The following is a 16890-nucleotide window of genomic DNA, read 5'->3' on the forward strand; positions in this document are numbered from 1 at the left end:
GCATGATAGCTGCTTCCAATCTTTACTCTAAGCTATGTTAAGCTAAGCTAACCCTACAAACATGAGAGTATAGTTTAAAATCAGAATAAGCCTATTCCCCAGAAATGTACGTTTTTTCTTTCAAAATGAGCAGAGGGCTTTTTGAGGAAACCACTCTCTGCCTCAATGCACTTGTCCATTTCATAAAAATGTATGAATCCAAATGTAGACAGACTCTGCACACACACAGCGAGAAAAGGCTCTCCAATGCAGAGCAAGGAGACATCCTCACTCTTCCTCACATTTTACAACATGCACACGCCTCCACAGAGAGCAGTCTGAGATTTAACATCCTTCAGCGTCCTCACACTTTAGCTCACCAATCATCCTGCTCTGCTTAATTTGCACTGCCTGCTCAAGGATGTCTGTTTAATTAGCGTAGCTACGTTGGAACACTGAACTCTTTTGATGACAGATGAGCAGATGTTCGTCAAGTCAACATTTTGTTATTCAGTTAGAGATCAGTGGTGTGTTTAAAATTCGGGATGCACAACAGCGCCAGAATAAATGTTCAATTCCCATCAGCGCGAGACTGTGGCTTATTTAAGGAGGGCACAGCATGTGGATAAAGTAAACATGTTAGTTAATAGATCATCAAAAACTATCCACAGTTGATTTCTTATTAATTAGCTTTTTTGTATCTGACATTTTCTGAAATTATTCAGAAATATGCAAATAAGGCGTTATCTTGTTAATTATGTGATAATATGCATACATTTCTGAGCACTAGATTGTTCAGCTACAAATTATTTTGATATTATATCTCATTGTATCACTGCATAAATAGAAAATAACTGTCGAAAGCCGAGTTTGATGTATTTAAGTCCTACGGAAGTGGAGATTTCAGATTTAAAAAATATAGGCTAAAAAATGCAAGTAATAGATAATACTTTGAAAGTTCCCCAGTTGATAAATTATGTGAAGACAATTATTTTACTAAAATGTTAGATTGTAAATAAACACATTATAGGCATTATCAAAGGCTACCTTTTGATGAATTTAGGAGCAATTTACATACACACAAATACACATTAATAGTTTTGTTTAACTTTCTTGGTCTGTTTTGGATGTATTTTCTTTCCTAAACACTTAAAGGTACCCTATTATGCTCATTTTGCGGTTCATATTTGTTTACTGTATGCCTCTTCTGTGACATGTTTTCTTGTTTCAATGTTCAAAGAGATCTTTATTTTTCTCATACTGACTGTGATGCAGCACCTATGTCCAATAAATTCAATTTCATATAACTTGCTCATCATTCCACAAAATGGTGACAGCAAAAGCATTTAATAGTTATTGAAAATGACTGCTTCACAAAAGGAGGCAGAAAGAGAGAAATCAAGTTTGTCTCTTACTGCAGATAATTACAGGGATAAAGAGAGTTTCTCAGTACAGCTGTTAGGCCATTGTCCTGATATGACAGGCGAACTATCACAGAAGAAAGGGACGTATTTTGCCGTCCTCGCTCGACAGCACCCTTCTGATCCGCCATATCATGCTGATATCAGTGAAAGAACAAAGGATGAGCCTGAAAAGCTGGATTAATCCATGTTTTATCTAATGTCCTCGTTCACAATACGTTTAGGGTACATGAGATGAAAGGAAGACAAAGAAATGAGCAAAAAAAACAGCACAACCTGGGGAAGAGACGATGCATCATAAGACAGGGCGGGAGCCATATTGACTGATAGAGAGTAAAAAAGAGGAAGTAGTTACATAGGAAGCAGGACAGTAAAACATCCTCAAAGAGTACCACACAATTAAATCCTTTTTGGGGTTTTTCTCACAGAGATGTACACACCTATAGTCCCTTTTTGACAAAACACTTGAACTTAAACATGGAAAATAAAAAAGGTAATCCAAACGAGCTTCATTGGCCTCTTTAAAAATGTTCTAAGAGGTCTCTTTTTCTCTGGCCAAAAGGAAAATCCTCCAAAAACAAGGATGTACCTCTCGAGGCAGCATCGCTCAGCTCTGCTTCATCCCATAGGCAGAACGAAATGTTGTTCTGTTTTCTTTTTTCACTTGTGATCACTGATGTAGACATAAAAGACAATGTAAGGATCCTGTATGGCTTCAGCATTGTAAAGGAATGGCTCAACAACTCAGACTTGGCATGCTTGTCACAAAAATCACAACAAGTTCATTGATGGACAGAACTATCCCCAAGACTACTTTTCCAATAAATTGGACAACAACAACTCACAGTGGTTCAACCTTTAACAGAACAGGTACCACTGGAAAAAAAATGACACCCTACAAAACTGTTCGATAATTAAAGTCTTCAGAACTTCTTATTTCTTTTGCATGGGGTTTCAACCACCATTCATTTTTAGTCATAATGATCTTTCTCTTCTAATTTACTATTTATTTATATACTAGCATTTATCAATATATATGGTTGTTCTTCAGACCATCCTATTGTTGTTTTAATTATTATTCCTCCTGATAATGTAGGAAGTTGCAGCCACACAGCTCCAAATCTTATATTATGTATCATGTGCACAGTGGTAGCAAAGATCAAGAGAATGTTCTTTGTTGTTTGTTCTTTGTTTTGTGCCTGTAGTGCAGGGGTGGGGAACCTCTGGCCTCCTTTACGGTCCGCGAGACCATTTGATACGGCCCTCGAGGTAATTTATAAACACACGCAAAAAGAAAGAGATAACAAGTGAGTGCCTGTTTTTCCTGGCCAAGGACAGGTTCCTTGAACACAACACAAGCCTAACGTGTCATCATGTGGTATATGTCTCGTCTGAAAGGGCTGTAGAGTGCTGACGGATGTGTTCATGATGACTTATATATTTACTTTTAATTAATTCGCAGTGCGGTATAATAAGACAATAACAGGCTACAGATGCGGACATATATACACACATATATTTATATAAATATAATAATTTCAGAATCAAACAAGTATGAGAGCACTCTCATAATAACGTAACATCAGTTGAGGCACCCTCCTCAAGATGAGGCCCCCTCCGCAAGGTGAGGCCCCACGCTGTCTGCATGATCGGCCTGTTGGGAGGGACGAGTGATATACTGAGTGATATACAAACTGCTCTGCTTTCTGCACGGACCTCACAGCTGTTCTCACTGTAAACATTGCGTCGTGATGAAAGCAGTTAATTAAATAATATCATGGGGATGCATACAGAGCTGTCATTGGCTGAGATAAGTCTGGCCGTGCGTAACAACATCTTTGTTGCCGGAAATAAATCCACGGAGGACCCATCAGTGTATCCTCGATTATAGCTCCTTCAGAGAGCCTCCTCGATGCTCAATCCTCGGTCCTCGGTGTGCATTTAGAGAAATTAGATGTCCTTCAACATGGCGCGCTGAAATCCATTTCCAGGGTCACTACCGGAGGACCGAGGATTCGAGGAGTCGAGGAGTCGAGGAGGGGAAATTAGTGAAACGAGAAAGTGCCACAGTGACGCGTCCTAAAACCCGGAAGTAAGTTAGCATTTTACCACTTCCGGTTCCTTCGACAAAAACCAAAGCAATTTCTCCATAGGATTTTATCTCTATCAAGCAGTCCATCAAACTGCTATAGTGATTGTTTGACATTTGCTTTGAGAAGCAGATAGATCTGTACATCGTCGGCGTAGCAGTGGAAGGGAATATTGTGTTTAGTGAGAATTGAACCTAGGGGCAGTATGTACAGTAAAAAAAGGATGGGGCCCAGGATATAGACTTGGGGGACCCCACAGGTAAGAGGGGCTTTAGCAGAGGAGAAGGCACCTAACTGCACTGAGAAGCTACGGTCTGTCAGGTATGACCTGAACCATGCGAGGGCAGAGCCTGTGATGCCTACGGACTGTTCAAGCTGTGAAAACAGGATGCTATGGTCCACAGTGTCAAAGGCAGCTGTCAGGTCTAACAGCACCAGGACAGCTGGGCTACCTGAGTCGGCGGCTAGGAGCAGATCATTAAAAACTCTTAAAAGGGCTGTTTCAGTACTGTGCATGGGTTTGAAGCCAGACTGAAACTTTTCATGGATGCCATGCATGGTTAAGAACGACTGCAGCTGGACATAGACTACTCGCTCCAGGGCTTTAGATAAAAAAGGTAGCTGGGAGATGGGCCTAACATTTGCGAGAATGGAGGGGTCAAGATTTTTATTTTTAAGAAGTGGACCACAGCATGTTTGAAGGCAGCTGGGACACATCCTGAGCTAAGAGTGTCACAGTCTGCTCCATCATTCATCAGTAGTTTTCCATTCACCTGTCTCACCTGTTAACCACACCTACGTTTTTTGCTCACTCTCTTTCTCTACTGCACCCATTAGTTTCACTGCCAGTATTTAAACCCTCACCAGACACACGCCCGTTGCCAGATCGTACTTTGCCTTATGCTAGTCTTTCACGAGTTTGTTATCAGATTGTCTACCCGGTTCCGACCCTGCCTGATCCCTGATCCTGACTGTCCTTGGACTATCCTGCCTTGCCTGCTGTCTGACCCTGCCTGTACCTAATCTGACCGCCTCGCCTGCTCCCTGACACTCTGCCCGGCCCGTGGTTTCTTGAGTGCTGCATTTGGGTCCTTCATAAGATTGTGACAAAGAGAGGTGTTTATTAGTAATGAAATACTTGCTCCAACTGATTCGAAAACATCTCAAGAATGTACAGTCAGGAGGAAGAAGTTCAGAGAACGGTGTATACTCGCCAGCATGGACCCAGGTCTCCGTCAGAAACATAAAATCCAGAGGTGAAGAAGTCATTTAACAGGAACGTTTTGTTTGCTATCGACCTAGCATTCAGCAGAGCCATGCAATGTTTTCGCTCCGGGCTGGCCGAAGGTGTAGTGCGTATCAGCTAACGAAGATGTGCGTGTTGAACGCCGCACGGGCCGGGAGCAGTCAGTCGGGCAGAAGTAGCTATCAGCGGGCCTAGCAGAGGCCGCAGCTCCGGAAAGACAGGGCGAATCCACCGATCCCTCAGATGGCGTGCAGCGGAAGGGCCATGACATCTGATGCGTGGATGAGTCCCAGAAGAAGCCGTCAGGTATGCTTTTTGATGGACCAGCGCACCACCACGCTTTCCCCGTCGCAGGTGGGTGGGAATATCCGGCAGTAGGGGGGGGGGGAACGATTTATGGTTGCCAGATGTAGGTTTGGGCAGCAGTATAAACTCCAATGAGGGTCTAAGGTGGAGGAGAACTTGGTGATCGTAGACGAGCAGAGCAGAGACATTCTGACATACATAAAACAAAAGCAGGATAGCTAAAGGCAGAGAGCTGAGGGAGCGGCAGGCCGACACAGGCGCCATCTTCCCACACACTGGCTTGGTCCAACTCCAATGGATAGGATACTACATATTTGCACACATCTTGTGACCATATCTTTCTGTTTTGGTGGTCATGCCACAACCGTGCGCATGCATGCATGCACGAGTCATGGTAAGATGTCTGGATTAAGAGGTTGCTTTTTCTTTGCACAGCATGAAAGAAAGGCCAAATGAATGGGCTGTGATTTTTTATTTTTCAAGCAGAGGCTGAGTTCAATCATTTGTAGGACGCTCGGAGGATGTTGTAAAAATTGAAATGGCCCTTGAAAGGAAAAAGGTTCCCCACCCTTACTGTAGTGAATAAGAAGGACCTTTTATCCGTCAGTATCCACCTCTACCTTCCCATCCATAGCGGCTTCCTTTGTCTTTGTTGATGCTGATAAAATTAAAATGAATAATAAGTAGATAAATAAAAATCCACTCAGGGTTATAACACACATAGATTATAACGTCAGTATGGTTTTCTAGGAATTTGAGGAACTGAAATGCAGTAAACATTATGCAACTTAAAGTTACGGTAACACTTTATTGCTACTAAATGTCAACTGATGACTTACATAGAGTGTCAACTATGGACTATCAAAATAAAGTGTTACCAAAGTTACAAATAGTGGATTTTCAAAAGACAAATATCTTAATATATTTTAACATATGAGATATGCCAATTTTGAGGTTAAGAAGTGCAATAATACAAAAAATACTTACATTAATGGCAACAGTTTACGTATTTATACTTGTTGGAATGTAGAGAAACTCTGGAACAGCTGTTTTTAAATGGTGGTGAATCTTCTCATCGCTTACCATTAGAGCTCCAGTGTTAAATATGAAAATCGAACATCAGATAAGAAAAGTGACAAAGCAGCAACACATTTTCCTCTTGTGTGCTGAGTTCTTAAAAGTGAATTGAACTTTAAAGCTGTTAATCCATAACACCATGTCTTGCTGATACAGCTGAGCAGTCGGCCCCGGGACAGGGGGGCCAACTGAGCTCTGATCAGTTAACACCGGGCAACAGAGGCCAATCGATCAACAGAATTGCTTGTTGCTAAAAGCTGCTGGAGCGTGGGGTTCCTGCCACACCGTGCCTCCAAATGTCATTCACTGCATCTAATAAAAGGATGGCAGCGCTCTCCACTCTGCGATGAACTTTACATCAAGCCTCTGACTTCCACAAAAAAAGTTAGCACGTGTGGCTGCTTTGTTCCAGAGAGAAACAGGCACTTCTCTCTTTGATGCCTCTGCTGATAGTCATACTTCAAAGATGATGACGGGATATAACTGATTCTGAATGCTGTGATTAATTATTTGCATTGCTTTATCTCTACATCACGATCTAGAACAAAGGTTCCCCAGTGGCTGAGATGAGGCGATAACTATCCTTTTCATGTTCTGCCTCTCTGTGATCTTTTGAGTCCATTGGGCGCTCACAGAATGAGTCTTAATAACAATAACACACAGCACATCTCTATGGATGCTCATGCTTGTTTGTCTGGCTGTGTGTCTACAGTTCAAAATGTCTGTCTGTATGAAGACAGTTACTTTATTTACCTGACCCCCAGTGCCTCAGATCCGTATGATAGTAATTTAAGGCATAATAGAAACAGGTGAAGACTAGCAGACAAGCGGCAGTAGTCAATATGAAAATACAGAGTCTAGACAGAGCTGACCTTGAACTGCGATACAAAAGGGAGCGGCATTGGAACCGAGAATGAATAAAATGACTGAGCAGTATAACAGCTCTGGAACTTGGAAAAGCAATGATATACTGTAGAGACTAAAGTCATCCTCCCCAAAGCAACACTAAATGATTACTACGAGCCATATTGGTGGAGGTTAGATGCTAGATTGTTGCCAAACATTGTAGAAATTAAATGAAAACTTCCAAAGTTAAAACGTTCTTGAAACTAAGAAAGTTGTCCATGAAGCCTCTTGTAATTCTGAGCACATAATCAGAGTTAATAAATTGCACTGTCTGCAGATAAGACAGTTATTGTTTATTACAGGTGCAGTGACCGAATTACTGATCTAATTAAAAATATATGAAGTAGTTTGTTAGCCTGTTGTAAATTAGTAGCTTATTAATCAAGTTTACAGAGGAAGTAATGCCCAGGTAATGTATGCAGCCACAATTCAGTCTCTCTAAGGGGACGGGCCAAATATAAATAGGAATGGGAGTAGAGGAGGATTGCTTCTTTTATTTCCTTCTCTACATAATACATTTGCCTGATTGGACAGTGTTCTTAATCTAGAAAAAAACGTTCCTGGAATATCTCAAAACAGAGACTCAAAACATATTTTTCACTGGCCATTTTCTTTCAGACTTGAGAAGGATTACTCCAGAATTCACATTTAAGGTGCTTATTTTACTGTCTTACTAAATTAATTGTCTTAATGTCATTAATTAACTTTTACCCAATTAACCTGCAGCGTCTGCCTGGGATTTCCAAAGAAAGCAACACAGACAATTTCAGATGGTGTCATCTCATCCAAACCTTTACATATTCATGGATATTATTTAGTTTTACAATAACTACAGTTCAGTCAGACAACTCACGTGTTTCTTTAACATGTTTATTAGAAGCAGCATATAGTTGAGTTTGGCGTCTAGGCTCGGGCCTCATCACTCCACAGATATACATAGCACGATGAGTGATGATTAAATAACTAACCCCCCGAGCCTACAGGTGGAAGCTGGGGTGGAAGCTGGGGTGGTGGTGGGACAGGCGAGCAGCAGCGACGTGGAAGTAGCTGCAGCAATAGCAGCAGCAAGCAATGCATAGATATCTGGCAAGGGGCGTTATGTATGAATGCAGCATAAGTGCTCGAGTTGAATGCCTGAACTAGCTCGCAGGCTTCGCCCCATTTGTTAGATGTAGGCAAGGCAATGTGTGTTTTCTATAAACCAATTTAATCTATATTCTGGAAAATGAAGCCGCTAAAGCACACAGGATGGTTGTCGCTCTGCTTATGTCAAAGTGAACCTTTAGAACCATCTCTGCAATCTCAACCCATTCATTTTCTTTTGAGTCTCACAACGGGAAGGACTTAAAAAGAATCACGTAGCCCACAATTCTCTCTTTTTGACCCCCCTGCTGCTACAATAACCATCATATGCTCTCTTAATTACCATAAGAGGAAGAGATGGATGTCAGAAGTTGTTTACCGTTTGATATCTAAATGGTAGATCAGTTGTGTCAGAAATTCTGAAGTTATTGAAATTACAAACCTCCTCTGTGATCACAGCACCTGATCCACCTTTTTTACTTTTGAGGAGGGCTGATGCGAAGCCGTTAAATCATGCGCACCATGTGCTCGTTCTGTGTGCTTTCTTAAGCCGACACAAAGATGCTGACTGCTTGAAGTGTCATTAGACTCATTTAAGATCTTGATGTTATAGGAAACTATCTTTGCTGTTGAGTCATTTGTCTGTTTGGAAGCCAATTAGCTCCTCTTGTTCTAAACAACAACCGGTCTCATCACTACCAGGTCAATGTTGTATACAGTATAAGTCGCGTTAATGTGAAAACCCTACGACAGGCCTTAGAGTATACAATGGAAATTATCTCAACTTCACGTCAGGAAAGGAGAAAGGAACAAAAAGGAAAATGCTGTTACGTTTAATTACTGCATTTTATAAAACTCTTATGATGCCTGTGTTCCATTATTCAGGAATAGAAATGTAATCACATTTAATTGTCGACCCTGTTCTTGTTGCTATTCTTCTTCTTGTGTCTTCTGATTGATTTTCTTTCTGGCACTTTGTGTGCTTCTTGTTATTTACCTATTGTTGTATTTTTCTATTGCTTTTTCTTTTATAACCTTTTTGTTACAGTTAGATTTATCTCTTTGAATAGAGGGGTGGGTTTTTGTATAGGACTGTGGTTTCTGATCATTTCCAACTGTATGCAGTCATACTGTAATAATGTGTGTGCAAATACAAATAAAACGTAAACAACAACATTAAAAAAATGAATATGGCAGCAGACTCATCTTGATTCATTTACTTCTGGGCACTCTGAGGACATTTTAATAAGCATGTGTCTCACGAACGTCATAATTAGAATCTGACATTTTCAGTCAATCATAATCCTCTTCCACTAACTAAATATGTGGATTCCTTCAGACGAGGTGACGATGGAAGAAGTGGGCCAGAGCACCCAGATGAGGGCGGGGGAGCTCATCATCATCGTGGTGGTGCTGATCATGTGGGCAGGTGGGCACACACACACACACACACACACACACACACACACACACACACACACACACACACACACACACTGTTTCTGTCGTAGTTGTACTCAAATCAGCTGTGGATCTGATCACTCCTATCCTCCTCTCCACTCCTCCCCTCCTATCCTCCTCTTCTCTCCTCCTCCTCTCCACTCCTCTCCTCCTCTCCACTCCTCTCCTCTCCTCCTCTCCTCTCCTTTCCTCTCCTCCCCTCCTCTCCTCCTCTCCTCCCCTCTCCTCCTCTCCTCCTCTCCTCCTTTCCACTCCTCTCCTCCTCTCCTCTCCTCTCTTCTCAGGTGTGATCGCTCTCTTCTGCCGTCAGTACGACATCATCAAAGACAACGAGCCCAACAACAACAAGGACAAAGCCAAAAACTCCTCAGAGTGCAGCACTCCTGAACATCCGACGGGGGGGCTGTTGCGCAGTAAGGTATAACCCACCCACCCACCCATCCTCCTCCTCCTCTTCCTCCTCTTCCTCCTCCTCCTCTTCCTCCCCTCTGGGTGCCTCCCCTACAGCGACTCCGGGCAGGTGAATTGTCCCGGCCACTTCTAGACTTTTTTCCACTGGCACTTCATGCGCAGTCATCAGAACCTCAGTCTTCAGCTAAACACTGCTTCAACATGGCAGCATGTGCATGACTTTGCAACTTTTAGAAAACTCAAGAGTCATAGCTTCTATTGAGTTATTTTGGGGGCAATTCCCGGTGCACCATGCCATATTCATATCCTGTGTTCAAAGTTCTCTTTCGTTCATGCTATGAACATCAATACGAGTGCAGAGGCATCCTCATGCTCATTGAAGGAGCTTGTTGTATGATTCTTCTCACACCTGTTGTCTTCTTCTTTCCTCCCACAGTTCCCTAAGAACAACAACAACAACAATAGGATGCCATCTGTCAACATCATTGAGGTGTGACTGCGAGGACGTCGTCTTTTTATCCAAAAGATTATGTGTTCTCGTCAACAAGCGGGCCCCTTTTAGGCCCATCTGCTTGTCAGGATGAGGCTGGGACTCAGGGCCCTTTACTCTCCTCTGGCGGGGCTGAAGACAACTGCTCCAGTTGGGGGGGTCGGACACAGCCTGGCCGGTCTGAGGGTCTGAGGGCAGAGTCTGGGTGGGCTCAGAGGCTGCACCCTGCTCTGTAAGTACTCTACCGCGGGGCCGATGGGGGCCAAGTGGCTCCGACAGTGAGACTGCAGCTGCACCAACCCCAGGGACCAAAGTCTACGAACAGAGCCAGAGACCTTTTCATTCTCTCTCTCGTCACCTCTTTCTTCTCACCGTTTTTAAGTACATTATCAACAACCACAAATAAGACCTTTCACCATATGAGTGGCACTTGTCGTACCTTTTTTTCTTCATAATATTAAGCTTTATGAATTGAAAGAAAAACACTGTAGATCATCCATTATTTTTTAACAAGGTGCCACCAGAGCCGTCCTGTTCTGGTATCTTTTTATTTTGCTAGATCCCGCTCAGGCAGAAACGTTCTGTGGGAACTGTTTTCATTCTGCCGAGCTCCTTTTCCCCCCTCAGAGAAACAGACTCCACCTGGCTGCTTTAGGACTCGTTTCTTAGATGTGCTGCAGTGACGTCAGAGCAGCCTTAGAGGAGCTGAATCACCCACCATCGTCATACTGAAGGCTTATCTGAGTATGTAACAGGCCAGGTGGTTTCATCTTGGCCACACTTGCTTTTGCCCTCTAACTTCTGTCATGCTTTTTTAATAGATTTTCTGAATTGTTACATTCCACATCCAGGATGAGCCCTTTAGTATTTCCTCGTGTCTTTCTCTGTGAGGGAGATGAATTTCATTATGGAGCTGCGTTCATTGAATGAATTTAAAAAGAGATTGTGGACACTACTGATGTCTGTGGAGACCCCAAAGAGATCCCTTATACCAGCAATAACAGTGGAAGCAAGGACTCTGTGGCCTGTTCGTCCAAAACTCGAGCTCCCAGCATGCATTGTTCAGACGAATTAACAAACTGCGACTATCGACTATGAGGGAATTTAACCTGAGTTTACAGGTGATCCCTCCCCTTAACTTTAAGAGAAAAGTATTTCAGCGCTGTTGTAAAATATTTCGGATGGAGAGCATGGGGGGGGGGGGGAATATGTTTTATGGGCCCAACATTCAACCCAGAGACTTCCTTATGACATTAGCAGATATCACCAAGAAGGAAGGGCTTCTATAAAGACTTTTTTCACAAATCAAAGTCAACATTGCTTTGAAACTACGTGTTGAGAACACTAAAAAGGGATCCACTGTTATACGGTACTGTACACTGTAAAGGGACTTGTTTTCAGAAAGCAAATGGTGTATGTGAGGGCTGATTAAAACTCTGTAGTACTGCCTTAAAAACAATTGTATTTATGATTTATCTTATACGACGGAAAGCCCTGTATACCTGTCTGATTCATTAGCTTTCACATGATAATTAAATGTGTCCGCAAGAGTGAAAATGAACATGTGCTGAGGTTAGTTGGCAAATCTGGTTGACATTGAATGTGTAAATACATTTTATATTTCATTCTTGTTTGGTAGTGTCAGCCTAGAGAGCCTTTAATGAAATATGACTAATGTGCAACATGTATAGAATCTAAATGTTAAAGGGTACCGGTCGTTTGTTCACGCTGGTGACAATGTAGGTGATTTCTTTTGTCAATACACTGCTGTTAAAGTCTTTTGAAAGCACTCCTCTTTTATTATGCATTTCTATTCATTGGTCGTGATTTTTTGATCCGGAAAAATATGAAAAAAGTACTGGAATAATCGTGAAACATGATGGTGAAGAGCTTTTCAGTGGCTAGCAATCTGTGTTGTCGGGCAGAATGATAAACAGCTGATCTCTTGTTCCGCATCTCATTCTCGCTCATTGTGAAACCAATACATGTGTGTACAAACACAACATGTCAGAACTCTGCCAGGCAGAACAAATTGGCTCCGAGAGCAATGAAGGTTGAGTGGAAGTGGGTAGAATGATGGCTCTTATCACTCCCTATCCTTTTATTGCTAAGAGTGGAAAAGAGTGAGGTTGTGCTCCACCAATGAGCACTGAATCATGGCAGATGCAGGAACAGGTTTAGAGAAAATTCACATTGTGGGAAAAGGGAGAAAGAACCAGGTCTCTCTACCTTTAGGACAAACCCCTCACAACTGTATTCTGCTGCATAACCCAGTGATCAGCAATACGGCAAAAAACCTTTGCGGCTGAATGCTGAATGCATTTTTCCCCAGGAACTGGGACTAGTTCTCCAATCGATAGACCTCCATCCACACACATAAACGGATAATGATGATTATCCCCCTGGATGTTTTCTTTTAAGTTATTTCTATAAGAAATAAAACATGTAGGCATTTTTGTTGAAATGCACTTATTGAGTCAAATTTGAAAATGTGAGGCTTACTTCAGCTTGGAATACATATTTTCTTCCTAATGATTAGGGTGTCATATAATCGAAATATTTATTCAAATCAAATTGACCTTTCTAAATACAAAATGAAAAACTGAGGACCACGAACTCCAAATTATGCTATTATTCCTTACACTCATTTTAGTGCAGGTTTATTGTAAACGTACACTTTTGTTGCCGGTTATTGTCCATATTTAATGCTAAAGAAATAGTATCACAATATGGGAAACAGTTTATTCACTTTATTACAACGTAAGAAACAGCCCAGCTAGCAGGGAACGTTCTCACAACTTTGGCTAACTTTACCTACAGGTTCTAATAATGTTTTAAAGAAAACGTTTTAAGAAGGTTATCATCAAACATTTTAAGAATGTTTTTAGAGAACGTTATCCTACCTTTCAGAAGAACATTCTGGGAACCAAAAGAAAACTTCCCGCTGAAAAAATTCCAAGAACAATGAATGGTGACATTCTCAGAATGTTTTTAGAACCAAACATTTCTAAGTGGGAGGTCGTATTAAACTCAGAAATGATTGGTTCTCTCAGTCACCAGTTCTCTTGATTCTGGGCACTACATTATTCACCAAATATCGAACCATTCCTTTAAGTGATGCAGTTTCTACATTTAGGCGATGTGTTTGAGTGAGCTACTACACAGAGGTGATTATCCAGCAGTTTGATGGTTAACAGCTGTGGAATATAATTTGACAGATGCCGGGTTTGACAATGGTAAACAACTAGACATGCTATGATGAATCAGAGGAAGATATGTGGCTATTTCACACATCTCATTTCCGGGGGTGGAGTGCAATGAAGTCACATGTAACTGTTAACTAAATAAACTGGACTCACATTATTTCTAGTTGTAGGAATAACCAGCCACTTCTGGTGTTTATGATTAATTTTACACCCATCAACTAAAAATAAAATATATTTTTCCTTAATGACTTTTGACTTATGGTGACGACTGTAAGAATTCAACATTCCATTTTAGCCCTGTGGGGGCGAACCACTCTTTAACACTGAGGCTTTCCTTCAGTTGGTTGTTCTCATGCTACTGTATGTAAGACACCATGTCTAAAAATAACTATGCTTGGTAGCAGTAATGGACTACTTTTCTACTTACAACAGGGCAGTCAGGAGACTTTTCAAAACGTATACATTGTGTATAAGACTGGAACGACCGTGCTGGAAAGTCAAACACATTTTTGTGAAATTACAGAGCACTTGGACTATTCCATTTTGGGTTTTTGAAATATAGGAAATGACATCCGCAAAGAAGCATGGTTTAGAAAAAACAAACTGCTTTATTAGTGCTGTCATGTTTATGTTCATTGTATGAAGTGTACAGGAGTCATCGCTTAATGAGGGCTAGCATGGTTTAACTATTATGCACAAGGTTACACAACTTTAATTATGAAGAATATGGTGTATGCTTCAATAAAGTAAGAATATGTATTATTTTCCACAAAGATCTGTGTTTGATCTTAACTGTGAACAATATAAGCAACATTCAAAACAACAAATTGTCCAAACCTCTCTGGACCAAGACGAAATCAGGGTGGTGAAATGTTTTTTTATGTTCTTTATTTCTGATAATCTGGTGATAATATAATATGCCACTTTTTCAGATATTTTTGGACATACTGTACTATATTAGTTTTTGTCATATTTGGCACATATTAAACTGCCATATTTAATTATATTTTCAGCATGTTGTTTTTCAGATTGTTGCGACATGCTATGTCGTTTTTTAGATATTTTCAAAATACTATACTTACATTTTTTCGACATACATACATGTTGTTTTTTCTGAAATGTTGGATAGACCAAAGGATTCTAAGAACACAGGCTAATTTTTTGCTGTAAAAATATGTGAACAGGAGTTTTAAGCTGTCAAGATTTCAATCCACCAAAGGAAAGCACAGAAGAATGAGTCTGTCTTAGAAAACATTTGACATGGTTTAAGGCTGGTACATACCTTCAAGTCAGCAGCTTGTGTAATAAAACGTGCCTGGTTTTGTAATTTCTTTGAAATCAATAAGACCTAAAATAGCAAAACAACAAATAGCTTGGATCTCACTCAAGTCCTAAATAACATTATCTTTATCCATGCATAAAAACCAGAGCAAAGTGTTGGATTGATTATTTGATTGGTTGATTTGGTAGCTGACATGCGTGACTTCCATTTCTGTCTTTGTTTTCCTGTGGTACACTCTGTTTTGACAAAACCCAACACATCCAAAGAAGAACTGAGGGGCTTGAGGATCAACCTTTATACAGTCTATCTATGGGATCAACACAAACAGCTTCTTTCTCTGCTGACATCAGGCTCAGGAGTCCGGAGGGTCCCAACATTGTTGTGTGGTGTAAAGAGGTGGCTCTGCTGCGGCAGCTCACGTGCTTCATGAGGCATTCACAGTGGCGGCCGACCCTTAAGGGCGCTAGGGCGCCGCCCCACGTCTTCCCACATTCTAGATTGTGATTACAAAATATTGAAAGATTTGTATTAAACAATTTTTTTTAAATGTAATGAACCAGATACATATTATATAGTTGGTGTCAGTTAAATGTATAATCTACAATAAAATATCGATAAAAACTGTTTTACGATGTCTAAAGTTACTGATAAGTCACGTGTTTCCTGCTTGGGGCGCAGAAACCTTTGGCCATTGACTCGTTATAAGTGGTGCATGCGCAGTCCGTACTTCATAAATAGATAGATAGAGAAAGAGAGAGAGAGAGAGAGAGAGAGAGAGAGAGAGAGAGAGAGAGAGAGAGAGAGAGAGAGAGAGAGAGAGAGAGAGAGAGAGAGAGAGAGAGAGAGAGAGAGAGAGAGAGAGATAGATAGATAGATAGATAGATAGATAGATAGATAGATACATAGAGACATAGAGACATAGTATACAGTTAGCATACAGATAGCGATAGATAGCATAGATGATGAGCGGTAAAGAAATGCGATTGGCCTTCCAGCGGGTAAGAAAGTCGGCACTACACTGCTGTGTGCCCCTTTGTACAAATAAGTCCCGTTATAATCGGGAGATAAGTTTCCATTCATTTCCTATTGATGTTGAGGTAAAGGCTCAGTGGCTGATCAAGGTCCGTACGGACAATTTCAGCCCCACAACAAATACCCGTGTGTGTAGTAGGCATTTTCGACCAGGAGACTTATTGGTCACAGCTGGAGGACTGAACAGAGTAAAGAAAGGAGCTAAACCTGTTCTCTTTGCTTGGAATAACTACGAGCTACCAACACCAAGACGTAATGTTTGGGAGCGTCGGCCGAGGGCAGAGAGTCCCACCCCGGACTTGACAGTTGAGTACGAGGTGGAAACACTTGCGCCGACGGATCACGACTACTCTGTAAGTCCAGCGACGGCAGTGATGGCAAATCAAGTGGCCGACGAGAACGAAGCCTTGAAAATCCAGGTTAGGGAGCTCCAACACCAGCTGGAAGCGTTACAACTGAGATCTCGTTTCGGGATACAATGCCTGGCAGGGTCGGACGAGGACTTTCGTTTCTACACCAGGTTTGTTTATAAGGTTTGTTTAAGGCTATCAGGATGTTGTTATGGCCACTAGTTTGATAAACACTTTTCATTTGGGGAAGCTAATTTAAGAAACAAAACTATGTCTAACATGAACAATATTACATTCTTAGATTTGCCACATACAAGCATTTCCTCGCCTTTTGGAAATTAGTGGAGCCTGCAGCCAACACCAGATGGTGCGGATCACCAACGCCAAGGCATCCTCTGCCAGCAGCTCGGATTCTTCTCAACCATCAACAACGGTAAGCAGCATACAAGCATGGATGTATATTAATAATTATGCACGCTGCGCACTATACCACCGTTTAACAAGTGCATCACATCACTCACAAAACACACACACACACACACACACACAC

General features: G+C 41.5%; 1 protein-coding gene across 2 annotated transcripts in view; it reads left to right on the forward strand.

Annotated features, from left to right (window-relative positions):
- Positions 1-11651, forward strand: part of fndc5a (fibronectin type III domain containing 5a) — a 37826-nt gene extending 26175 nt beyond the window's left edge. Inside the window, exons 4-6 of one of the 2 annotated variants that reach the window (XR_013810003.1) lie at positions 9448-9537; positions 9854-10089; positions 10417-11651. Coding sequence is in view for 1 of the 2 variants with exons in the window: in XM_079691774.1 (XP_079547900.1) it covers positions 9448-9537; positions 9854-9987; positions 10417-10476 (284 nt within the window). In the remaining variant the exon portion in view is untranslated. The remainder of the gene's footprint in view (positions 1-9447; positions 9538-9853; positions 10090-10416) is intronic. The other variant, XM_079691774.1, reaches the window with a different exon arrangement.
- The last annotated feature ends 5239 nt before the right edge of the window (positions 11652-16890 follow it).

This window comes from Notothenia rossii (genome assembly GCF_949606895.1).
Source record: "Notothenia rossii genome assembly, chromosome: 7".
Taxonomy (NCBI): Eukaryota; Metazoa; Chordata; class Actinopteri; order Perciformes; family Nototheniidae; genus Notothenia; species Notothenia rossii.